Raw genomic sequence first — 26,120 nt, 5'->3', positions numbered from 1 at the left:
TGACACTGTTCTGCAGATTCCCAGTTAGACTGGGAATCCACTTTGTGAATAGCAAGAGCAATTCTAATCCCTTACTCTTAAAAGCATGACAAAATCAGTAAAGTTTCAAGGTAGGGCAGCAAAGATCATCAGAGTATGAAACTGCTTCCACAATAGCAACCATAAAAGCGGGCTGGAAGAGTATGTGTTGGTGGGAGGAGGGGAGAATCTATTGTAAGTATTGAGTGCCACAGATAAAACAGATTGCAGTTGAATTTAAGTTGTGGATGCCCCCTCCCTGGCAGTGTTCAAGGCCAGGTTGGATGGGGCTTTGAGCAGTATGGTCTAGTGTGAGTCATCCCTGCCCATGGCAGGGGACTGGAACTAGATTATCTTTAAGGTCCTTTCCAACCCAAACCATTCTATGATTTTATGACTACCTGGTCACAGAGTACCCATGGAATTTAGTACTCCAGTAATAAAAGCAAGGAGCATCACATGAAATCCACAGGAGCCAGGTTCAAACCATGTAAAAGATGCTGTCCTTGCAGTGGGTAGCAAGTAGACTTAGACATGCTGTTGCACGTTCTGAACAGGTAAGCTCAGCAAACCCTGTTCTCAGAGGCCTGGAGTGTACTCCAGGGGAGACGTGCGTAGTCCTGCTCTGTCTTCACAGCTCTCTGTTTTCACATCGCTCCTGGCTGCTGTCGGAGGCAGAGCTCTGGGGCAGACGCTCCCGGTGCGAGCTCATCCCGACGTTTGCTTCAGCTGACAGGAGCTGCTGCGTCCAGAGCAGGCGGATCGGTCGTTACAGCCCGCAGACCCAGGAGGCCTCTCTTCAGAACGCTGGCTCTCCTTCTGTTCGGGCCAGAGGGCTCCTGCCGGCAGCCTGGACACTCACCTCACAAGTACAGAGCTGCAGCCGGGCAACCACCCGCGGAACGAACAGCACTGCCCCGCGGAGAGCGGGTGTCCCGCCCGCTGCCACCTCACGTCTTTTCCTGCAGCTAGGGCTGCAACCCTGAGTCGTAGCACGGCTCCCCGCAGCTCTGTCCTTTCCCCTTAACAGAGGCGGAACACCCCGCTCCCCAGTCTGCCACCGCGGACATTGAGTGACGCCTGCATTCCCTTCGCGGAGACGTCTCCTCACTGGCTGGGGGAGGCCCAGGCCCCCCCGCCTTTGCCAGCTCCTACCACCGCTCCCTGTTCCTTTAGACGGGGCGACAGTGACACCCCATCCTTATCCCTGCCCCTGTCCTGGTCAGCCCTTTCCTTCGCTGCACTCCCTTTCCCTTTCTTTTTCCTTTCTCTTTCCCTTTGCTTTTCCTTGTCTTTTTCGCTTTTCCTTTTTCCTTTCCCGCCCTCGTTCCTTCCTGCTCGGCCAGACAGCAGCCACACCCCCACATCCCCCTGCCAATACGGGCAGGGGGCGGGGCTCGGGGCCGCAGCCCCGCCCCTTCAGCTGCCGCGCCCCGCTCCCATTGGACTGCTGGTCCCGCGCGCAGCGTTGAAGTAGGAGGTGGGCGGCAGGGGCGATCTCCTCGACTCTTCCCGCGCTGCCCCGTTGCTCGCCGTGTGCCCGAGGCGCGGGATGTGGCCCGTCGGCTGCTTCGGCGTCCCGCGCCGCTCCTTCAGGGGCGGCCGGCCCCAGGAGCCTCGCAGCCACTACCGCCGCAGGCCCTCCCGGCACAGCAAGCTGCCCCGCGCCGCGCAGCAGCCAGCTTCCGCCTGCCCGCAGGGTGAGGACGGCCAGGCGTGCCTCGCCAAAGGGAGCCGGGATCCATCCGTTCTGAGGGGATGCTGCTTTCCAGGTAGTGGCGAGGTGTGCGCCTGGCTTCCTTCCTGCCCTTTGGAATGGTGAAATAGGGCACTGCAGTGCCGTAAGAGCTGAAGAGTGGAATGACATGGTAGAAGGTCTTCACGGTCTTGCTCTTAGGAGACTGTGAAAAGTAATTAATTAATCCCCCCAGCTTGACCAACAGCAGTGTGAACACTAGGATGCCTCTCCCATTGTGCTCCGCCTTCTTCTTAAGCATGATGAGTAATAACATTTGTAGCCAGCTTTCTTGATGGTTGTGATGTTCCTCTTAGGACCAAGCTTTTTCACAGGACAGTAAGCTAAGTCTCATCAGCAGGAACACTTTTCAGACTGTTGGCAAGAAAGCCAAATGGGCATGAGATGCAAGGGCTGAGTACTAAAATGACTTTAAAAGGGAAACCACAAAATTTTGCAATACTAAAATACTAGCAACCTATGCTAATGGAAAAAACAACCTGATTTTGCTTTCTGATTACTTTGTAATCAGCTACCAGCAGCTACTTGGTAAGTAGTTGCTTTCTGATTACTTTGAACTGGGCTGGTCTCATTCATATGGTTTGCTGTGGGTTACATTCATGGCTACTAGCTAAGTATGTAGTCCAAAGAATCAAAGTGTCTCTTAATATGGCTTTTAAGCAGATGCTACTGATTTTCTGCCTTCAGAGCTCAGGAATGCCAAAACCTCATAGTACAGATTCCCTCTTTCTGTATTCACTTTTTCAATGAAGCAGGAACTTAATTTCCACAACACAGGAAATTGGTTTTCACAGTTCACTGTAAATGGTAATGTGATGGTATATTCTTTCTCAAAGAGTTCTGCCCTTGTGATGCAAGGGGTTAACCGATGTACAGGGGGGTTAGGGTTAAGCCTCTAGCTAACTCAACAAATACATGCTCAACACTTAATCGTGCTTGCCGGAACAGGGTGGGAGGACCAAGGCTATTGATAGGAGGAAGGAACAGGAACTCCTGTTCTCTGGACCCCTAAACCAACTGAAATCAACTTTGTGGTTTGGACAGTGACTAAATCACCAGTGAACATGTGCAGTGACTAGAGATGAAAAGTTCAGGGAAGACTCGCTCGCTTCATATTGAGGTCCTTGCCTATGACCACCAGGAGACCCTACGCAAGCAAGGACCTTTTACCTCATTATAATATGAAGTGGGGATAGGTCATGAGTATGTATAGGTGTGTTGTGTAACCTCATGAATATGTGGTAGTTTAGAGTATAAATATGAAGGATAAAAAGGCTGAGGTACGCATGCCTTTGGAGGAGCGATCCCCCATGTGCCTCAGAGCTGAATAAAGCATACCTATGTTACAACTTTAACAAGTTGTGGAGTCTATGCGGGTATCACTTGAGCATAAGAACTGCAGCTTGGGAAAATGTACTGGGGTAATTTGATGGTTACTAATATTTGTGACAGTCAGGAAGAAAAAGAAAGAAAACCACCACCAGTGTGGGGTCATTCCCTTCGTGACTTCCACTTGCTGATTTTGCAGGTAGCTGTGCTGCATGATGGGACTCGTTGAAGGCTGTCCATAGGTGTTTACTTTCAAGTGACCAGCATCTGTCATTAAATGCAGTTTCTTCTTTATTCTGCAATTTCTTGCAAGCGTGAGCCCCAAAGGTTCACTCAGGCTCTAGTTAGTCAAAGAAAAATCCTACAGCATGGCTTACTGCATAGTCTGAATAGCACCTCACCTGTATAAAAGGTGTGGAAGCATTACTTTTCTGAGATACATTTCTCTGGCAATAACAATTCTGATAAGACCATAGTGGCTCATAGTATTTCTTTGAGGTAGTCAGATGTACTGGTTTTGTCTGGGATGGAGTGAGTTTTCTTTGCAGCTCTGTATGGTGCTAAGGTTTGGGTTTCTGCCCCAAACAGTGTTCACAACACACCCATGTTTGTTATTGCTGAAGAGTGTTTGCACAGCCTCAGGATCTCTGTTCCTTGTGGTGCCTTTCCAGCAAGTATGCCAGAGGTGGATGAGAAGCTAGTAAGGGACACATCCAGGAAAGCTGATTCAGGCTAACCAAAGGGATAGTCCAAACTATATGATGCTGTGTATGGCAGTAATACCTGGGGAAAGAAAGAGGAAGAAGAGACATTTGAAGTAATAGTTAGGTACAATGGAGCCCTGCTTTCCTGGAACTGGCTAAACATCTTGAATGGGTGTTGTTCCCAGCCAATGTGAACTAGTGCATTAATTCCTCACTTTGCTTTGCTTGTGTGCACAGCTTTGCTTTATCTAGTAAACTGTCTTGATACCACCCCACAAGTTTTCTCACTTTACCCTTCTGATTCTCTCTGGCATCCCACTGGGCTAAGTAAGATCAGCTGATGGGCTGCAGCTGCCAGGCAGTGTTAACCCACAGTAACAGGGTAGTGAGGCTTTGTGGTACTGCCCTGTGTTAGTTTATTGTTATTGTGTTAATGTCAAATCTACTTATTTTGAGCAACCTTCAAAGGATCCCATTCACTAACAAAATGTGACTTTCTAGTATTTCCCTGAAACGTTTTGTAATTACTGATACAATCACTGTTGAAATCAAATGGTGATGTGTTTTTAAATGACAATGTAAATAGCTTTTTTGTTACAATACACGATGGATGCTAACAGATCTCATGGATGACAGGGTCTCTAAACAAGTAATAAAATTCTGGGAGGGCAATAACCACTGCATTTTGTGATTTGTCAGAATATCTGTTTGAGGATGTAATGCATTGAGGAAGTATCAGGCTGAGTTTTGTTATGCAGTCCACAGCCTATAAAAGCTAAAATGATAACATTTAGTCACTTAAATCTGCAGTTGGAAATTCAATTTCTGAGGCTGCTTGAAGTTTTTGCAAAATTGTGAATATGGCTGGCTTGAAATGTTACTGGGTATTTGGGACAATGAGATTTGTAATCTTGTGCATGATCAATAAAATTGATTCTTTCTTTTTCCCTCAGCTGAAATCTGTAGATTGCTGTTTAGGATGACTTAATTTAAGGTCATAGCTATGTCTTTCCTCAGAGAGAGGTAGGTGATTAAAAAAAACCGCAAAAAGATTAAATTAGCCATTGGTTCAGTCAAGAATCAAGTCAAGGAACAGAAGGAGTTCTCACAGTACAGGATTTCTGATTAAATGATTAGAAACAATTTAACTCTTGAAAATTATCTTACAGAAAGACACTTCTTCCTGAGGAAACAATTGTAGTGCACTTTAGCACATGCATGTCACGTGTTTTCAATTTCCATATATACAAATGATGGTTGTTGGCTTTTAATTAGAAAGACTTTGTTGATTATAGTTGTCCAGCAACTGTTATTTAATATGATCTTCTTAAAAATTATTTTGCAGGTCTCTCTTCTGAAACAAATGAGGATGAAAATGCTAAACGTCAGTTTAACCCAACCATTTCACCATGTGGAAGTTGGGGTGGAAACTCAAAGATGCCTCCACTTAAGAGTGGGTATGCAATCACAAAGATGCCAAGAAACTCTTTCCCAGTGAAACCTGAAACTGAACTTTCAGACTCTGATGATGAAGGTAGACTTTTCATTGATCTGCCACCCGAATTTCCTAACAAAAAGCCAAGAGTAAGAAGGAACTATAGAAATGCTAACAGGGGCAAAGAACTGGCTGCTGTAATGTGTGCAGGAAAATTACATGATGATGCTACAGCAGACATTCTTGAGAGTAGAGAAGAAAAATCTGAGGAAATTACTTCGCAGAAAAACAACAAACGTTTAAATAAGCGTGTAAAACTAGGCAATGTTTCTCCAAAAGCAAGTGAGATTTGTTTGCCTGATGTAAACACTGGTATATTGAAGGGTTTGGGGGAAAGAGTGGCCCTTACTTACAGTGAGGACAAATATATGTCTTCGGCTGATTCTACTGAGGCAGGCATGGAGAAGGGAACTCTGAAGCAAGGAAATGCAAAACCTAATACATTGGTCAAAGCATTTCAGGAGAGTACTACTAATGAAGCCTGTGTGAAGAGAAGAAGAGTAACAGAGTCTCCCTTGTGTACTGGTCACTCATTGAAAGATGGAACTGCAATTGGAAGACCTTATAAGGAAATTATAAATACAGAGAAAGGACAGAGTATGGAAGAAAGTGGGAGTAATGATAGTGCAAAAGATACATACCCGTATTCAACTTATTACTTAAATAAGAAAGAAAATGGTCTGGGTTCATCCACTGAGGAAGCAGAAGCCAGTGGGGAGGACACAGGGCTCTCTGAACCAGATGATCCTTTAGAGGAGTGTCGGAGAATTTTTGATGAGTTTGAAAGAGAAGCACAAAAGAAGAACCATGATAAGCAGGTATTTTGTTTCACTGTCAGTGGTTGGGGTTTTCTTTTCTGGGCATATTAGGGCAGGATGTGATACCTAGTCAAGTACAAGTACTCTTTCCAAAAATGTGTGTTAGTAAGGGTTAAATATTTGAAGCTTCATGACCAGCAGACAGAATCAAAAGGAACACTTAATGATTCTCTAGTTTAACAATGGGTGATCTCTGCTTCCTGAAGTAGAAAATTGCTCTGAATAGTTCCCTGCTATATGGGTTTCTATTACTTTTACTGCAATAAGCAAAGCTTTAGAGGCAGTTGAGTATTCACTAGTCTCCCATTCTTATTAACAAATATAGCTACATTGAGTACCACTGCCTCAGGTTCAAAGTATTGTGTTCTGAATGTAAAATAACTGTCTAATGTTGATGGAATTGTAATTTTTCCTGGTGAGTTTTTGACTGTATATCCTGAAACATCGGAGTGAATGGGTCGTGAGAATATTGCTGAAGTTTAGAGCTTCATAAGATTTGGTCTAAATAGTCTATTCTTCTTTTTAATAGGCTCATGGAAGAAATGTAGATCTCAATTTGTTAGAAACCAAAGTAAATGCTCCTGGGCAAAAGAGAAGAATTGCACACATCGCAAAATTTGATGTGAGTTATAATCTTGTAATAAACTGAGTATCAGCATAAAATGTGTTCAACTTGAGGTTGGCAGAGCTTTGTAACCTAATTGAAAAAATGTTCTGGAAGTAGAGCAAATGCCTCATCAACTCTTCTGTTAAAAACTGTACCAAGTAGTACTTGGCGCTAGTTCCAGATGCAGGTAAAACAAGCTGCTGACAAGAGCAGCTAACACTTATGGGAGCTAAAAAGTCAGTTTGGAGTGGAAGTATCTACCATGAAATTTCAGATACAGCACTTATGGGTCGCCTTCACTTTTTCTGTTTTTACAGTGCTTTAGGTGGCAATGTCGATAGAGGGCATAATTCTTTAAGCCTACCTCCACTACCCCTAAGCAGTTTCAGTTTAGCGTTTTCCTTTCAGGAACAGAATGCTGAATCTAATAGCAAAATTCCATTTTAAGAAGTAGTGTGTTAACTTTAACACCATCTTTCTGTGATTTGGAACTACCTGAATATTAACTCTGCTTTTTTGTATGAGCATAATAGGTACCCAGCAAAAATGAAACGTCATCTCCTTGGCAGCAGCATCATAATGGAGTAATTCAGCAAGCAAGCTTCTGCTCTCCAGTATGTACCTGGTTTCCTAAATAGAATACTGCATGCCCCAATAACAGTGAGGCTAATTTGTGGCAGTGATGCTGCATTTGTCCCCTGTATGCAAAACTCTCCTTCTCCTTGGTGGTAGCACACATTTAAATGCTGCTCTTAAAGGATCTTTCTTAGCAAATAAATGTGATATAGACATATGACTCAAATTACCATATTTGATACACAATGCATTTTTGTAACTTTTTGGACTTTTCTGGGTGTGACAGTACTATAGTTAACCTAATGTAAGGCAGATTGTCAAGTGTGATGATTTTCTGTGATGAATTCTGTGTTATTTGAAAATAAGCAAAATGTGATGTGGAAAGACTCTACATTGCATTATTTAACAAAGGCTACAGATTCCTAAAAATTTATTTTTTATTTCCCAGTCTGGTTTATTGGATCTTTAGTTTATGCTCTGAGTGAAGTACTGTCTGATATAAAGGCCAGATGGAGAGCGTGACTTAAATTATAACTGAACTGCTAGTCCTTGCTAAACAACTGAAATTTCTCTAAGGAAAAAAAGAAATTAAATAGTTTTAATATCCGCCATAACCTTGAGGAGAAGACTGATTTGTTTCGTTCAAGTAGGGAAAATCTCTACAGCTATTATTTCTGATGGTAGTTCTTGGCTCCCTGTATTGTGAAACTGCTGTTTTCTGAATAGCTATTCAGCAGTGTTTGATTTTTACTTACGGTTTTTCCTCTGAGGGTGGACAAAAAAAAAATGGCTGATTTAATCTTACTTTTTGGGGGTATTTGGTACATATTGACCACAGTACCATAAGATTTTGTTTTGGTTTGGTTTTTTGAGGTTTTTAAGTGGGAAAGGCCTTCCATTCCAGAATCGGGATGCAAAGTACCACAAGAGACAAGACAGCGATATTTCACTTGCTTTCTTACAGAATGTGTCAAAACATGTAGCACAGTGAATGAGGCTAATAACAAGGTTTGTTATGGTTTATAGTTCTTTCTTTACAAATCTTCAATTGAATTAAGTCAACAGTTTTATCTTGCACAATGTGTTGGTGACATTCTTTTTATTTGGTTAATTGTTTTAAAGTAAAATATTTCAGTAAGCAGAAGTTAAAATGTACTCAATTTTACACTTGCCACTGTTATCAATCACTTTCCTCTAAGCAAAAGTATTTGTCTTCACCACTGTTAATAGCTTCTAATAAGACATGTCATTTTAGTACTAAAAAAGAAAAACTTTTCTTTTGCTTCTGCAAAATAAAAATCTTGTAAATACTGAAAGCTTCCTGGGATGTAATAATGGCTTTTAAATTTATTCAGAACAGAAGGAAAACATGTGAACCATTTTGAGGCTTTGATCTTGTCTTTTCTGTTTACACCACACCAAGAACTGCCAGCAGATATTGTCTGACAAGCACAAATATCCCAAGCTTAACATTTAGGTGATCTAAATTTCTTGCAAGCTGGAAGTCAAAAGAATTTATGGAGGTGTGCTGATAAAACTCTGTGGGTGTTTTTGATTACACTTTGAATGGAAGCTTGGAAAACATCACATGATACTACTCTGCTGTTACCGTGTTCTCTGTATTATGTAGCACATCTTGGTATGCCTGATTTTCATTTTCATCAAGTAATGTTCCTTTTACCTTCCCTCTAACTTCATAGAGCCATAGAATGGTTTGGGTTGGAAGGGCCCCTGAAGACCACCTAGTTCCAACACCTCTGCCGCGGGCAGGGACACCTTCACTAGACCAGTATGCTCAAAGCCCCATCCAGCCTGGCCTTGAACACTCCCAGGGATGGGGCAGCCACAGCTTCTTTAGGCAACCTGTGCCAGTGCCTCACCACCCTCACCCTCATAGTGAAGAATTTCCTCCTGTGATAATTCCCAGGTTCAACTATTTTCACCTTTCCCTTCCTTTGCTCAGGGCTTGTAACTTGTGAATTGTACATGCTGTAGTGATTGTTAGAAGGCACTGTTTATGCCTGAAATAAGCTGCACTTTTCGTTAACTACGCAGGCTGTGTTAGCAGTAAAATAAAAGGAAGGAAGAAGATATTTTCTTCCCCAGAAGATTAATGCATGTACTCCTTATTTTGAGCATGCTTCTTCCTCGCTAAAAGGTGCTGGACCTTCCTCTCATTTCTGTTCCTTACAAATTTACAGAAAGAAAATTAAGGAGACCTTTGTTGACCTAAAAATAATGCCTCCTTTGATGCAGGATCAGAAAAAGCTGTCTTTAGCCAAGGAATGTTTACCAGTAGGAGTGGTTACCCTAAGAGTGCTCAAATCCTCCCAGGGATTAGGTTTAAATTCTGACTTGAAGCACTGATTTTTCCCCAACAGATCTTTGCTTCATAGGTGCTGAATTCATCTTCTTAACTGCCATGTGCCCAGAAAACTTGTTGCAATAGTTCATTATCCTGGCTGTGAAAAAAATGTGGGTTTTCTTTCTAACCTGAATCTTGGTAGCTTTAGCTTTCACCCAATGGATCATACATGGTTTACATCTGCTAGACAGAATTCTGCAATCAGATCTTTTCTTTTTTTTTTTTTCCCCCCCTTTTGCTGTGAAGGTATTTATAGACCAAAACGTTCACCTCCTCAATCCCTGTGATAAATTAATTAGATTCCAATAATGGTCTCATAATTGAATTATATAGATTTAAGACTTTCTTTTGCACTCCTAGTTAAAATACTTCTGATATATGCAGTGATAGCACTCAGCATCTTTGCTACATCAAACAAAGCTCTAATATTCAGGTGGGTTTGTAAAATACTCTGTAGATCCTCTTTGGTAACCGTGCCTTTCACCATAATGTCTCCCTCTCTGAGCAGGACTTTAAATCCATCTGACTTTTTGTCTCCTCTTGCACTTCAGATTTAGGACATTACTTGCATGTGTAACTATCTCTAGGTTTGCAGTCTTAGATTCTAAATGGCAGTGCTTTTTGTAGAACATAGAGTGCTTACTAAATGTCTTTTTTTATTTTTTTTTTTTATTTTTTATGCAGGCCCTAATAGAAGAACAATCTATTTATGATCGCATTGGTAATAAAAAGATGTACCTGAATCTTGCTGTGAAGACTCTCAAAAAGCTAAGAGGTCTTGGTAGTTTTGCTTTCAATTAAGATTATTATTTTTTTTAATGGTTTCTAAGTGTAGAAATTAGAACAGCAGAAAAATGTCTGAAAATCATTATTTAGTTGAACTTTGCTAAAGATATTTCGGTATGTTTAAATCCTTTTATAGAAATATATCACTGAAATAAATTGGTGGCTTGATTTATAAATATCTGCTTAGGATATTAACAGGAAATCTGAAATTGAGAGGAAATGCTAAAGACATGTTTTCCTGCCTTCAGGGCAACCTAATAACAGCAGATCTTCGAGTGACACTGGATCCCTACACTCAGAGGAAGAAAAAGGTAAAGAAAGGGGAAGTAAGATGTCAGTTCTCCACTGCTGCCTATAAATGGGCTTATTTCAGCATGAAAACGTTGCTCTCGTTTTGGTCAACCTTTATCTATTTGCCACTGCAAGGATTTTGTACACAATTCCCTGTTCACAACTGAAAACTCTTTCATAAGGGGAAAATGTTGGAACTTTTTTTTGGGAAGACAATGTTTCTTAGTACTGCATATCTAGCCTTTCTGGGATAGCTAGTGAATCATCATGCCTATATAGTGTCTATTTTGAATAATGCTTCACCTCTAATCACCTCTAATTGCTCTGAGATACAAGCATATGCATTTTGTATGTAAACTGTAGTGGACAACTTGTAATATTCTTTTGTTTATTTTGGAAGTACTAGTGTTTTTAAGTGCTACTTACAGTTGTTTTAATATTGCTTAAGCTTTAGGTTTGTTTATGTTTTGGATTTTGGTTTTGGTTTTTGTTGTTTTTTTTTTTTAGCATTCACAGGTAGTGCTCTATATGAACTCTTAAAAAAGTATCTTCTGACTAAGGAACAGTTGAATGAAAATAACTTCCCTCGACAACATCCTGGAAAAAATGGTAGTGCTATTCTTACTGGTGTAAAGAATGCTGAATGTAATGGTAAGTGCCTAGTAGGCTGCAACGAAACTGAATTTCAGTCAGTTGTTCAGAGGACAGTAAAATACATGGATATAAAATTATACATTATGCCAGTGTTCCATATTTAATGCTTAGACTGCATGTGAATTGACAAATTTTCAAAGCTAAACAATGAGTCTTCACATGTCTTTTTACATTTTTGTTCCAACATAGTAATTAAAGTTGTTAGGTAAATTTTAATTTCTTGTTGTGCTATAGAGGAAATTTATCTTGATACATGGCTAATCCTGAGGGGCTTCTTGTATACTGATATTTTGTTTTCTCGCTTGCATTAAACTTCTTTTATACTTCAATTCAGCATTTTTTAACTTCATGGCAAGCCACCTAGGAAATACACTCTGCTTATCGGTTTATTGTTTGTTGGGGTGTTTTTAGCTTTCAAAAGGGTCTGCTGTAGGTGTGGTGAAACATACGCTGTTACTTCTTCGGGAACACATCGACGTAAAGAGGAATGCAACTATCATTCTGGTGAAGTATTGAAACAAAGAGGTAGGTGACCTTGGCATTCAGTCTTTATGGAAGCTGTTAAATGTTATGACCTCTCATGCCAAAGCTGAACAAAATCAAAGTAGGAAACTTTTCCCCTACAAGGTTCAGCTGAAATACATTCTGTTGTTCTTCTGAGAATGTGTCTAGCTATATGCCCTAACTAGGAAAGCTGATATGAATAAAACTGTGTGGGAAAAAGGTGGCTTTGCATTGACTTCTAAGAGAGCCTTGTCAAGTTTTCTAAGAGACATCTTAAATGCTCAGAATCTATCTTAAATATGCCCCTCACAGAGAACCTTCTAGAACATAGTGCAACTTTCTCTTTCCTATTTATTGGTATTTCTTTTTTACGAAAACCTTATCTTGGGAGGGAACAATGTAGAGTTTGTCATCCTGGCACAGGTGGCACTTGCTGTTTTCCACAGTGCTGTTTCAGGAGAAAATGGAAAGGAAATTTGAGAAACCAAGTGAGGTTACTGATTTGGTTTTGCCATTGCTGGTTGCTGCTACTACTGCTCAACTACCAACTTTCCTTTTTGTCAGTACCTGGTGGTGTGGAAAAATATTACAGCTGTTGTGAGAGAGTAGTTGGGTCTCCTGGATGTCAGATTGCAAAGGTAGGAAAAATGTTCTAAGAAGATTTGTATAAAGCAGTGTCTCACTGTCTGTTCTTTTGATTTTATAGAAAGGTATGGCTCAGTGTTAATGACTTGATACAAGCCTTTAAGGTTTACTTATTAGTGTTCACTAAATTATGTGACAAATGCTTACAAGAAGTATTATATATATGCTCCTGAGTCTCTTAGAGAAACAAATTTTCTTGCAATTTGTGTAACATATATCTAGCAAACTTGCATTTAAATACCAATGGAACCATTGCAGCTTCATGTTCATGATGGGAGAAGGGAGAAATTGGAAGGCTTCATGAAGACATTAGTAAAATCACCACCTCTTGATGGAACCCATGATGTATATGCTCTGAACTGTGAGATGGTATGTGCAACCTAAAAACTTTGGTTCAGCTAATAGAAAATTATATTGTTCTTTTATGAAGCAATTTCCTAGTTGTAGTAGTTTGACACTGAAGTCTCTTAGGTCTGCAGAAATCTGACTAGATCTTTCAGTGTGAGTAGTCATCCTACAAGACTGACCTTCAATGTTTAGTATTCAGTGGGCAAAATTATTTGGATCTGTTGACTTGGTTGCTTGTTGTGCTTTATGAACAACTTACATAATGTAAGGAAGCATTGCTGTGTAAATGCTCATTAAATGTACTTTTTTCTTTAGTGTTACACAACCCGTGGCTTGGAAGTAACTAGAGTCACAGTGGTTGATCCTAAACTACAGGTTGTGTATGATGTATTTGTTAAACCAGATGGTAAAGTTGTGGACTACGATATAAGGTATGCTACTTACCCTATAATACTTCAGGATTAGATTTAATAAATTGGCAGATAACTATATAAGAAGAAACATGCTTCTCTAAAATGTCTATTTCTAAAAACATAGTGGAAAACCTTCAGTCACCAATGAGGCTTTTGTTGTTACAAGCTCAATTAAGAATGATTTTTCTCTTTGCCTAGTTCCACTTTTTTTTTCTTTTCATATTAAAGACCTTTTTTTTTCAATTCAGAAAAAAAAAAAAGCTAAACCTCCCAGAACTTGCTCAATTCCTTAAGGTGACAGAAGCAAATGTAAGTCTCATGTGTAAGTGTTGTCTCACAAAAAAGCAATATAGTCATAAGCCGTGCATTGAGGTCATCCGACTGTACAGCTTAATAAGATTTGTCTGTATTTAGTGTAGATCTCGTTCTTCCAACTGGATTTTGTCATTGAGACCTGAAAGACACCTTTTTTGATTCCTGTTAGTTCTCTGAAGTCCTGCAACAGCTCAGTGAAGAAACACAGGTTTTGAGCCTCACTGTAAAGAAATTTGGAGGAGAATCAATGTGATGTGTTCCTATTTCAACACAAATATTTGCTTGCTCAGAGCCTGTCTTTTGGTCCATGCTTAAACATGCTTAGTCACTTGTAGTGGTAGATCTAAGTTAATATCACCTACCATAGTTTATCTTATATTACCTAGGTAAAAAGGAAGAGAATGAAAAAATGGTTTACATTGACTTCAACACCATGTGATTTAAGTTTGTTTTTTTTTTTTTTTTAAAGCTGGCTAGAGTTAACTTTAGATGCTGGGGAAATGATCACTGAAAACGTAGTTCTAGGTATTTCTTGGTATTTCTATCAGTGAAACTCTTTTAATCTCTTTTTAGACTTTCTGGAGTAAAGGAGAATGATCTGAAAAATACCACAACAACTCTTCGGGCTGTACAGGCAGTACTGCTAAACCTGTTCAATGTGGATACAATTTTAATTGGATACAACTTGGAAAATGACTTATTTGCTCTCAAGGTAAAATAGCTGGTTTTGAAGCCAATTTTAGGAGGTGACTACTTGTTTTTACTGTGTTCTAATAAATTTAAAAAATAAAAAGAATGTTGCATTTCAGCAGATCAACGGTTATGAAAAAAGAATTAAATGTACTTGATTGCTAAACGATAGCTGTATTAAAAATATTTCATATCAGGAAGAGATGTCTATACAAAATACACTGGGATAGCGATCTTCACATTTCAGCTTCCTACTCTGCTGTTTTGTGCTTCTAATTATGGGACTGTACATCACTACTGAATAATATTGTCTTTATTTCTGGATTCACGGAAACCTACATTTGTATGTTTTCTGATCTTGCTGAGCTCATGACACCCAATGCATAAAATGCAGTGACAATTAAGTAACACTAAGGTATTCTCTTAGAACTGCTGTAAACAATTATGCTGTCTGTCAAGTAGTTACCTTAGGTACCAGAAATGTGTGGATTATGCTATTAAATATCAAAGGCAGCAATATTCCATGAGAAACACAGCCATCTGCTCAGGAAGGCTCTTACGGTGAGGCACTGGAACAGGTTGCCCAAAAAAGTAGAAAATGATCTATTCCTGGCAGTGTTCAAGGCCAGGTTGGACAGAACCTTGGGTGACATGGTTTAGTGTGAGGTGTCCCTACCCATGGCAGGGGGTTTGAAACTAGATGACCTTAAGGTCCTTTCCAACCCTAACTATTCTATGATTCTAAGGATGTGAACAACGCTAAGCCAAGTTTTTCCCTGTGGTGCTCAGTGCCAGGGCCTAAGGCAGCAGGCACAGACTCAAATACAGGAGGTTCTCTCTGAACATCAGGAAACAGTTTTTAACTGTGAGGGAGACCAAGCACTGACACAGGTTATTGAGAGGTTGTGGAGTATTCTCTTTTGGAGATACCCAAAAACCATCTGGACATGTTGCTGGGCAACAGGCTCTTGGAAGTCCTGCTTGAGAGGTGGCTTGGACAAGATGACTTCCAGAGGTCCCTTCCAACTTCAACCATTCTGTGATATTACTAATGAAGGAATTAGAATTTAGCCTTGATAGGCTTCCCTGCTACTGACATCTAAAGGCAAATGAGATTTTGCAAATGAGATTTTGCAGCATGTCAGTGGCTGTCTAAAACCAGAATGAATCCTGTTCACTGTATATATACAGTGAATATATAACTGGTGAATAAATGTCAATGCATTGTACAGAAATCACTGCAAAGGATAATTTTTCCACAGCTTTTTGCTCCGCAGTTTGCCATTCTCTAATAGAAAGTGGCACACAGGACAGGTGATGTTGTATTTGGGACTCAAGGGTTAATTTGGGCATATTATTGAGAAGGAATGTACTTTAGATACTAGATGGGATTTTATCCTTTAATAAATAAAGGATGTGCAAGACTGTAACTGGATGTGTAATCATTACTGTGGCCTCTGCTCTTTTCCAGCTAATTCATGACGTGGTGGTGGACACATCAGTAGTGTTTCCTCATCCTCTAGGTTTGCCTCACAAAAGAACACTTAGAAGTCTGACAGCTGATTACCTCAGGAGAATTCATCAAGATGATGGTAAGAGCTTGGTTTCTTATTAAGCAATCACTATATTGCCTCATGAAATAGGAGACAGGAATTACCCAGAGAACTGAAAAGATTATAATACACTTGCTGTCATTTAAAGCTTTATCTTGAATACCTTTAGTTCAATTGTGCAGTAGAAGCAGAGGATATATCTGAACGGTAAGATGGCTGGTGATGTAATTCAACCCTGGATGGCAACTGAGTAGCATAAAGCCTCTCACTCATTCTCCCACCAGTACAGCTGGCTTGTCAAAGGGTTATACAAAAGTGTTCCAGTTTCTTTCACTTGCAGAGGGGCGTTCTTACAATTTTGAAGGTAGTGTGGTGAGCCTAACGTCTATGTCAGGATGCACTTGCTTATCCAGACTGATAGAGGAGCTCTTCAGTTGGGATTTTTCAGTAGTAAAATTAAAGCAAGTTTCTTTGCTGGCCCTCAAAGACAACTCAAATTATGTTCTACAGCATGCATATAATACTTACGAAGCATTGCATTTGACAAATATATTTTGCGTTAATCATGCCATTCTAAAGGATTTTGTAATCTGATTTTAGATACTCAATTTGTTCAAATAAACTGGCAGATTCATATTTGCTTTTATCAGTGAAGCCTTCCGGACAATAAACAATATTCTATTCTGCTAACATACCTCCACTGCCCAGGGAATACATAAATGGTCACACTGAGCAAAACTCAGTGGCATTTTATACCCAGTGGAGTAGCTGGATCTGCCTGTCAAAGCTTATATCCCCTGACTTTGCTCCTGCAGGCTGATGCACACCTCTCTGGTGAGGCTAAGAATGTAAAAAGTTATTTCTACAGACTGTAAGATGGCTATCTCAAATAGTAAAAATTCTGTCTTTGGCAGACTTTTCTGCTTAAATTTGGATCTAATCGTTCTTTGTTGATCACCATTGAGCTAAAATCCAAGCTTAAACTATAGAGCTATGTAGCTGCCATGTCTAGGAAAAAAAACCACAAACCTAAAAAGTCCTGAATCATGACTTCCACTCCCTATGTTTTTATTGGTTTGTGCTGCTGCTTTGTGCTAGTTTGTATTAGTTTTGTGTTAGACGTTATAAATTTTGAGTCTGGATTTGCTTTCTTTGCAAACTAGGGATTATTAGAATGAAACACCCTTTGCTGTCAGAAAGCAGTAGGTCCCTGGTGATTTAGCTTGCTTTGACTGCACTGCTTTAAGGCAGAAGATACCTGAATTGCAATGACATGTCTAAATGTCTGAAAATCTTTGTTTCTGAGTCTAGGCTTCTGCATGTGAAATATTATCTCAAATCACTGGCATTTCAGTTTTACCAGAGAAAGCTAGAAGCTTGTACTTTTGAGTCATCTCTTGTGATAGCATTTAAGTCCTCTGCTTTGCTGGGGAATGAAACACCTCAACTACATCTAAGAATTATTTTTTATTATTTATTATTAACTTACTATTTTGAGGTTTTCTCCCCTGCCTGAAGTGGTTGTGGAATCGATAGATGTGGATTCTGTGCAGTAATTCAGTACTGTAGTGCAAAGAAGCAATACCTTTTTCTTTTTCAGCCACTAGTTCAGAAATGTAAAATGGGGAGGGGATTTTGCCACCTTCAAATGAAAATGCTGATCTCTATAGAATCATAGAATAGTTAGGGTTGTAAAAGACCATAAAATAATCTAATTCCACCCCCCCTGCCATGGGCAGGGATGTCTCACATTAGACTGTGTGGCCCAAGGCTATGTGCAACCTGCCCTTGAATACTGCCAAGGATGGAGCATCTGTATGCTGTCATTTCTTCCACAACTATTCTGGTTTCTGATTAATTAGATGCTATCCCAAACCTGTTTATCTCATCTCTTCAGTACCTTTATTAAAACTTTTATATTTTAAATGGTGAGTAAAATCTAAACCATACAGGATTTAGATTTGCCTTCATCAGTTTGTATAGGCATTGAGGTATGCATTCAAATTAGTCCATGTGAAAATTTGACACTGTGTCAAATTTTTCTTATGAAGACGATGGCTGAATATAGTAGGTCTGTTCTCCACCTATCCTAAAGTTGCAGGGAAATCTCAACACACAGCTTTGGCTTTCAGCAGGGAACACTCGGAACTTTCAGTAGTTAATTGCCATTAACCTGGCAGCCAGCCTTTCCTTGTATTGTTTTGATTTTAGAGAGGGTATTCTGATTCCTATAGTAAGTTCCAACTAATGAGAGGATTGTATGCATTTCTTGTTCAGATGACTACCACTTTTTTTTCCCCAGCCAGAATGCATTAAAACTTTTATACTTCCGGTTATTATGGTTACTAAGTTATGGGAATTGCATAAAATGCATAAATTTGTAAGTTGTTAACTTTATTAAATGGTTGTTTTAAGCATATATAATTTAAATCCTTTATTCTGTTCAGATTTTGTGGTGGATTTCAGTAGAACAGGAGAAGTAGATTGTCTTTAAGGTAGAAATTTACCATCTAGTTGCAAAATCAGCTTGTCATATGTTGCTCTTTCAGTTTCTGATTTGAAAGTACATGACTTGGGGAGTCTGGTTTTCCAAAGGCAGTTATGTTGGGCACTGGAGGTTACTCTGAGTAGTAACTCTAGGCTGGCAATCTAGGCCCCATTGCATATTGGAGCTGGAGGATGTGGTGGTAAACTGAACATTGCTGGACAATACTGGATTGCTAGAAGCATGTGATTATTACCTTGAATCCTGGTAGCAGGAAGTTGCACCAAAACCTGTCAAATAAGAAGGATTGTCTTAGTATGTTCAACAGTAGTTCACTTTAATAAGCAAAGCTACCATTCTTCTATAAAGAAATAATATAGCACAAAATATTTTTTTTTATTATTCTTTTCTAGTTGGTTATAATTCCAGGGAAAATGCAATGGCTTGTATGGAACTAATCCTTTGGAAGGTCAGAGAGGATAATAGAATGAGAAAACAGTGATTATCGTGGCTCTGGAGGAACAAGATGTGGGTGGAAAAAAGTCAACTTCAGCTTGGCTCGCTGCTCTGTAATGTTTCAGTACCAATTACTTTTCTGATGTAAAGAGGCTAAAATCTAATGGAAAAACCTGACTGTACTTCTGACGCTTAAGGTGTGAAGGAAGGAGAAAACACAAATGCAGAAAATACGTGCAAGATGCACAAAGTAAATTCTGGTGTTAACCAGGTGGGTTTTTTTGTTGGTTTTTTTTTTTTGTTTTGTTTTGGTTTGGTTTTTTTGTTTTTTTTTTTGTCAAAAGTAATTCTATAATCGTCCTCATAACTCTGTGTAGCTGAAAACTATCATTTGCAGTAAGTGAAAGTACTGTTGTTTCAAGTTGTGGATATAACTTTTTGATTGCACCTTGTTCAGCCTCTGAAATAAAACACAAGTTTCTGCAGTGTGATTAAAGTCTGAGATTGTATCCTTCTCCCCTTTCACTTCCTGGTTCTCTCTACCTCTCCACCTGTTTTTGGAGAGAGAGAAAACAAACTTAGTCATGTTTAATGCACTAATAGACACAAAAAGGTATAAAGGTAGAAATGTCACCTCTTCTGGAGCAGAATCAACTTGTCTCTTAAATTAGTTAAGCCCAGATGAAGCTTTTCAACTGTAGAAGCAGCAAGTTTTGCTGACTTACAAAGGCTCCCAGAAAGTTTTAAGAAGTAAATACCTTCACGGGGCTATACTTTGAGATATAATCACCTGTCTCCTGCATAAGGTAGGAGTCAGCATCTGCTGCCTTCAGAGAGGTTTGTAAAGTCTGTTGCCACTTATCATTCTGTGAAGGAAATGTAAGAATGGACCACATTTTTTGCGCAACACTAGCTCTCAGCTGAAGTTATACTTGCACTGATTAGCCAAAAAAAGCTGAAAGTGGTAAGGGAGAAATGGTCCTGACTGAGGACTGTGTATGGGTAACTCAGTAGTGTAAAAATCTCAGTTCTCAGATGTACCATGAAGAATGATTATACTGCATGACAGAATCTGTGTTGAAGGTTAAAAATCACTGTAGCTGCTTCTTGAGCACTAAAGAACCTGGGGACATGTCCTGGTCTGTGAGATACTGATGGGCAATATCTGTTAGAATACTTCTTCCTGTATTAACAGAACAGTCCTGCCTACAGGCCCTGCTACTGCTTTGAGAAGGGGCGTTGGCATGTTCTTTACAAACTTGCTTTCTTTACTTACTCATGATCCTCCCAGGTTTGAATGTAGGTCTTTTTAGTGATGATTGCCTTTATTTTGCTTTGAGTGAAGCTAAGAAAACATACAAAGGTCTACTATGTAGGACCTGTTCTGCAGGGAAACCTGTGGTAGTCATCCAGCAAGTTGTTAGCAGGGACCAAACTGAGGCCCTCTAAGGAACCTGAAACATCTGACTTGTTTTCTTTGTAACTTCTTGAAGTTACTGAATTATTGAATTATTTAAACCAAATACATATAATACCATGCACAATAAGTAAAATAATTTTAGATATTTTTTTTGCAATTGTTTCAAAATAAACAGTCTTTTGATGCTGAAAGTAATGAAATTTCAGCAAAACTGAAACCTGGTGTGAATATAAGAGCAGTTAATAATTGGAACAGTGACTTAGCTCTGAGTCATATTGCTGTCAGCTCTCTGATGCTGGGTGATATAAGCATACTTTTCTCTTGCCTACATATATCAATGATATAGTGTTCTACTTTTGCCTGGGATAGAATCATAGAATGGACCTTAACTCTCATCTAATTCCAACCCAACCTTCCACTAGACCATGTTGCCCAAGCCCCATCCAACCTGACCTTGAACACTTCCAGGGATGAGGCAGGCAGAGTTTCTCTGGGCAACCTGTGCCAGTGCCTCACCACTCTCACAGGGAAGATTTCTTTGGTGCAGCGCTGAGTTTTGGTTTCAGCTTGAGAACACAATGATGATAGTTGTTGCTCAGTAGCACCTACCCTGATCAAGGACTTTCCAATCTCATGCTCTTCCAGTGAGGGAGGGCACAAGAAGCCAGCAGGAAGCAGAGACAGGACATCTGATCCAAATTAGCCAAAGAGGTATTCCATACCACAGCACATCATGCCCAGTATATAAACTGGGGGGAGTCACCTGGAAGGGCTAGATCACTGCTTGGGTTAGGCTGAGTATCAGTTGGCAAGCGGTGAGCAATTATATTGTGCAGCACTGCTGTTTATTTTGGGGGGTTTGTTTTGCTTTATTTTTTCCTGTAGTTCCATATTTCTGTCCTTGTTATTTCCCTTAGTATTATATTGTACTTTATTTGAATTATTAAACTGTTCTTATCTCAACCAATGGGTTTTACTGTTTTGTTTTTTTCCTTGATTATGCTTTCCATCACACCAAGCAGGATGTGGTGGTGAGCTAGTGGCTCTATGGTACTTAGTTGCCAGGAGCTGGAAATTTAGCTTATATTTTTGAGATGTGAGAGACTGTTGTGGTCTGATTGGACCTCCACTGTTTAGAGGGACTTGCTAAAAGTATTGGCTCCTATGGTGAGAATGCCATTGGCTCTATCATGTTGTGCTATTAAGTGAATATGTGAAAGAGCTCTGAAGTATTATAAGGAAATGTCACACTAGTCTTACTTGATTGAGGGCTTTGAATTACAGACTGGAACAATTTGGCTTGTTTTGTTTCAACTCTTCTTTAATCAGCATTTCCCTGTGTCAAACCAGTTGCCTTGCACATGGGAATGGGTGATCAGTATGTGACTTGGGGAAAGGCAAAATAGTGTGCTGGGAGCAGGGAATGTAGTATACCCTGACAGGGAGGGAATTAGTAGTAAAGGGGAACACTTGTGTTTGATCATGGCTGAGCTATGCCATTATAATTTACTTGATCCTACTCTTTAGCTGGGTCTCTGTTTATGTTCTGCATTTTCCTTCCCCTTCTTGCAAAGTTCACAGAAACACTGTATAACTGGGATTGGAAGGCATCTGGGGAGATCATCTGGTCTAGTCCTCTGTGGTGGCCAGTCAGTTTTTTAATATCTCTGAAGGTGGAGACTCTGCAAAGCCTCTTCAATTGCTTGACCACCATCACTGGAATTTCTTAGATTTCTGTTTATGCTCACTGTTTCTCATCTTGCCACTGGGTGCTGTTGAAAAGAGGCTACTTCCATCTGACTTCCTTCCTTCCACCAGGTATTTATATGTTTTGACGAGATGTATGTAATAGTTAACAATTTGTATTTTGCTTTCAGAAATGCCTAATCATTATATTTTAGGTGGTGGATAGGTGTTTGACCTTAAAGTTGTGTCAGGCAAAATCTGTCCACAGAGAAGTAAGAATTAAATATCCCCATTATTTAACACCAGTTGTGTGTATACTTTTCCGTTACTGAAGAGTGGGAGGATTGCAGCCGTTAAGTGGATCGTCTGAATTTAGACACCACAAAGGGCAGTCATACCTTACTTTTCAGCCATTCTAATGAGGGTAAAGGTGCTTATTTGGAGTTTTTGTTACCTCTGCCCTCACAATGGTATCTAGTTAACTCTGCATTACATTAGCCAGTGATGTCTGTTCTCAGATCCTTTCTTAGCTTTTCTGTCAAGCACGTTGTGTTCTTCTGTAGCTCTTGAGATTTAGACATATTAAGGAGTTTAAGTTTTGTCTGCACTCAGACTGTTGAACAATCAGAGCTCTTGTGCTAAATGGAAGTTTAGGATGGTGAGGGAAAAGGCTTGGGGGAAGTATTGAGGCCTTCTGCCTTTCTCTTCTTCTGCCTTTCTGTTCTCTTCTTTTTCTCTCCATTTTTTCTGATCACATGACTGATCATTTCTTTTCAAACTGTAGATAGCAGTTGATTATAAGCAGTTACCTGTTGTTCTGTGTCACATGCTCCTCAAAGCGTGGCCAGCTCCACTTGCCTGAAACGATTCTTTTCTTTCCTAAACCAAAACTTGCACTGAGTATGAGCTGAATAACTGTGTGTGAGAGAATATGGGAAAACTGATGCCGCAATACTGAAAGCCAACATGGGAAATAGCTGATGATAACTGAAGTCATGCATAGATATCAGCAGATGTAAATAGATGAGGTATATGAAATAATGGAAAACTGCTGGCAGTGGTAGCATTATGCTTTTCACAGCACAGAAACAAATAGAAGACACTTGGGAAGGAGGTGATTTAGGAATTAATGTAATGTGCTGTGAAAGGCAGAACATAAAACCTGCTAATGGTTAAGCTGAAGACTTTTGTATGCCACCTACTGCCATAAATCAGGCTTTCCAGCACTGGAAAAGAGGCAGTAAAATCTAGCTACTGAACCTGGGATACCCAGTACACATTGCAAGTATAGAAGCAACTAGTCTACCTGAGACTTTGACAGCTAATGTTTCTAATACCTTTAGTTCTCTGATGTATAGACTGAATAGATACATCTAAAACTGTGTATCTGAGTTACAGGTTTTCTTGTGTATATTTTCAAAATAGCAGGTTTTTTTTTTTAAATAAAATCATTTCAGCTGTTTAGAAATCTAATGTGTGCCATAATGTTAAATGAAAATATGAACATTTATAAGAACACTTAAACGCCCTTCAGCTAAATTTACAGTGCTGTTTGAGCACTTAAAATACAGACAGTACTAAGACTTTTTGGGTAAAAGAATGACACTGATTCTTTCTTTATGTGGCATTTTGGTCCAGGTAGAAGTTTGCCACAGAAGAAAGGATTCACATCAAGTAGCAGAATAGTCAATTATGTCTGCTTGTTAGGAATGTGTGAGACAATGAGCTGTTTTGGACAAGTGAAAAATTCTGCACAGAAAGCAGAGCAGTTCTAACAGAAGCTGTTAGCTAGCTTTGTCAGGCTGCATGGAAAACACCCATGGACGTCTGTTCCTATTCACCTCACCGACATGTAGGAACCAGGCTGGACTGCAAAATACAATGCCCATGCTTCAGAAGCGCCTGGCCGAGTAGTTCTTTCCTGAAAAATATGGTGGAATTTGTTTCTCTTTTCCATTTTAGAGTTGTTTCTTGGTCCAGTGAATCTGTGTGCTGTTTGTAAAATTCTGGTTTACATCTGCCACCTGTTCTTACAGTGCGAGTTCTGCTTATCTCAGGACCACAAAAGTGTTCTTAGCACCCTTGTTTGTTGACTTACCACCTTTTAATAAGTCTTGTGGTGCTCCTACTTGAGTCAGACTGGCATATTCCAGTAATGTTACTCTATAATAACATTATATCCCTGCTGTTATATCACTGCCTTGTAGCCAACTTTATATTCACAGAGTATTAGAAGGGGAAGCCTTCTTTTCTTACTCTCTCTAGCATCTTCCTCCAAGTCTTGGGAGAGGTGATCTGATCCCCCAAGACAGAAAGTCCCTGTGGCCTGGTGGTCGGTTATGAGCTGATGAGTTATGGGGTGAGTTATGGGGGGAACATATATGCAAAGCATGAGGTTAGGTGATAAGTGAAGTTTTAATAGGGTATGTCTACAGGATCCCACATGGTTGACTTGATACCAGAAACTCAGGCCAATCCTAACACTATTTGTCTATCCTAAGGACTAGAAGACCTTTCTGGCAGGCCAAATATCATTGTTTGGAGCACTTCAGTACAGGATTTTTAAGACACCATGCCAGAATACAGCCTGCAGAACTGATAAAATAAGCAAAAGTAAGCAAGCCCTGCTTGTATGTAGTAGGTAGCAATTTATAATTATGCAGTGAAATTATTAAATACAAATTGAATAAGCCCCATGTATAACCAGGCTAATTGTAAAAAAGTGTTTTACGATACGTATTATATTTCTCAATTCTATGCTTCATGATAATTGCTGTATGGCTGCCCCCGATAGCACTAAACACTTTGAAATATATGCTTATTTTGCATCCAGGCAAACACTGACCGTTAAACTGGACAATGAAAGAACCACACACAGCATGCCTTCTATCTTACAAGTGTCAATGGAATTTCACAACAGACTATTTCCACTAGCTCACTTCTACATTCAAATAGGAGTCTTAATAATTATGTATCCTTGATGAGCATACTGGATTGACATCTGCTTGCAATTCTCATTGTCACGTTGAGCTTGGCATTTTTGTTTGAATCACAATGAAATGTCTGCAAAATACTGCAGTAATATCCCCATTCACTATCAGTAGCTCTTCAAAAGTATCAAAAATATCTAAGATGGCAATACCTAATGCATTACAGTATGTATGTATACACTATATCTACAGACTAGGAAAAAAAGAAAACCCTGCATATGAAATGGAATATTTCATGTGTTCAGTCTATTCCTACTCTGAACAGTATATACAGTCCTGCAGCCTGTGGGGGCAGAGGTTACTGTGTGATATACACATACATATCTGTAGTAAAACAGTGTCACTGTATTATATACAGTTAGAGCTATACACAGTTCTACACAGCACATCACATTTTGGGCTCCAGGAGATTGAGTTTTGGGTTTTTTTCAATATGTCACTGATGAATGAAGATTTCTTCTGTATTAAGCAGCTTCTTCAGCGGAGCAATCAATGCCTGCGTAAGTAAACTTCTCATATAGGGTAGTGTTCACATAGGTCTGGGAAGGAAATAGAAAGAGTGTGATGCAATGTGTGTCACCTCAAGAATCACAAACTATATTGAAATTATTCGTGGCCTAAGTCTTCTCTAGTATTTTCTTACCTTCCTCTCTTCTAACATCCTGTTCAGTGACACCAGTATCTGAGCAAATGATGGTCTTTCATATGGTTTCTCTCTCCAGCACTGCCTCATTAAGTCATACCTTTAAAAGTCAAACATCAACATTTGATAGTTTAGATACGTAGACAAAAGCTACAAATTCATGTTTAATGGAAGATGATGCATATTCCATTTTTCAAAAGAAAATGGGTTCATATATAGCTGGAGTTGTATTTTGCACAGCTGGTTGCTGTCTGAATAGAATTTTCTTTTTCTCTGGAATAATCAGAAAGCTCTCTGAGCTAAAGACTGGACAGACATGTAAAGAATAGGATATCTGTCAGGAGCAGAGAGCTTGGAAAAGTTTTCATGGCAAATAATAGTGCATGGTAGTTATAAAAGGACTTACGTAATTATTTCGATGTATGCACCCCTTTAAAAATGTTTTTTAAAAAAAATGCAGTTTTTGTTTTTCTGAAATAAATGTTGGGTTTATTAGGTTCTTGTAGACATCATGTATTTCCTACAGCAGATCCTGTGTTACTCTGTTTTGCTGGGTTTTCCGTGGTGAGGCAG

At 39.6% G+C, this 26,120-nt stretch overlaps 2 protein-coding genes across 2 annotated transcripts in view; one reads left to right on the top strand and one right to left on the bottom strand.

Annotated features, from left to right (window-relative positions):
• The first annotated feature begins 1,570 nt into the window (after nt 1-1,570).
• Nucleotides 1,571-19,084, top strand: LOC133216406 (uncharacterized). The gene is made up of 12 exons (XM_061361050.1): nt 1,571-1,790; nt 5,153-6,120; nt 10,353-10,443; nt 10,703-10,765; nt 11,262-11,396; nt 11,811-11,924; nt 12,468-12,541; nt 12,807-12,917; nt 13,212-13,327; nt 14,198-14,336; nt 15,786-15,906; nt 18,766-19,084. Exons 1-12 carry the CDS (start codon nt 1,571-1,573, stop codon nt 18,852-18,854), a joined length of 2,241 nt encoding a protein of 746 aa, XP_061217034.1. The 3' UTR covers nt 18,855-19,084.
• Nucleotides 19,085-24,310: 5,226 nt separating this feature from the next.
• The window catches only part of TEK (TEK receptor tyrosine kinase), a 40,814-nt gene continuing 39,004 nt past the window's right edge, over nt 24,311-26,120 (bottom strand). Inside the window, exons 22-23 of the mRNA XM_061361044.1 lie at nt 25,548-25,647; nt 24,311-25,443 (exon numbers count right to left, since the gene is read on the bottom strand). Coding sequence (XP_061217028.1) covers nt 25,369-25,443; nt 25,548-25,647 — 175 coding nt within the window. The 3' untranslated portion in view covers nt 24,311-25,368. The remainder of the gene's footprint in view (nt 25,444-25,547; nt 25,648-26,120) is intronic.

This window comes from Neopsephotus bourkii, unplaced genomic scaffold (assembly GCF_033783945.1).
Source record: "Neopsephotus bourkii isolate Nb327-2 ecotype Australia unplaced genomic scaffold, CSIRO-AGI_Nbou_v1 NB_1051, whole genome shotgun sequence".
Classification (NCBI taxonomy): Eukaryota; Metazoa; Chordata; class Aves; order Psittaciformes; family Psittacidae; genus Neopsephotus; species Neopsephotus bourkii.
This window is presented reverse-complemented; position numbering and strand designations above follow the sequence as displayed.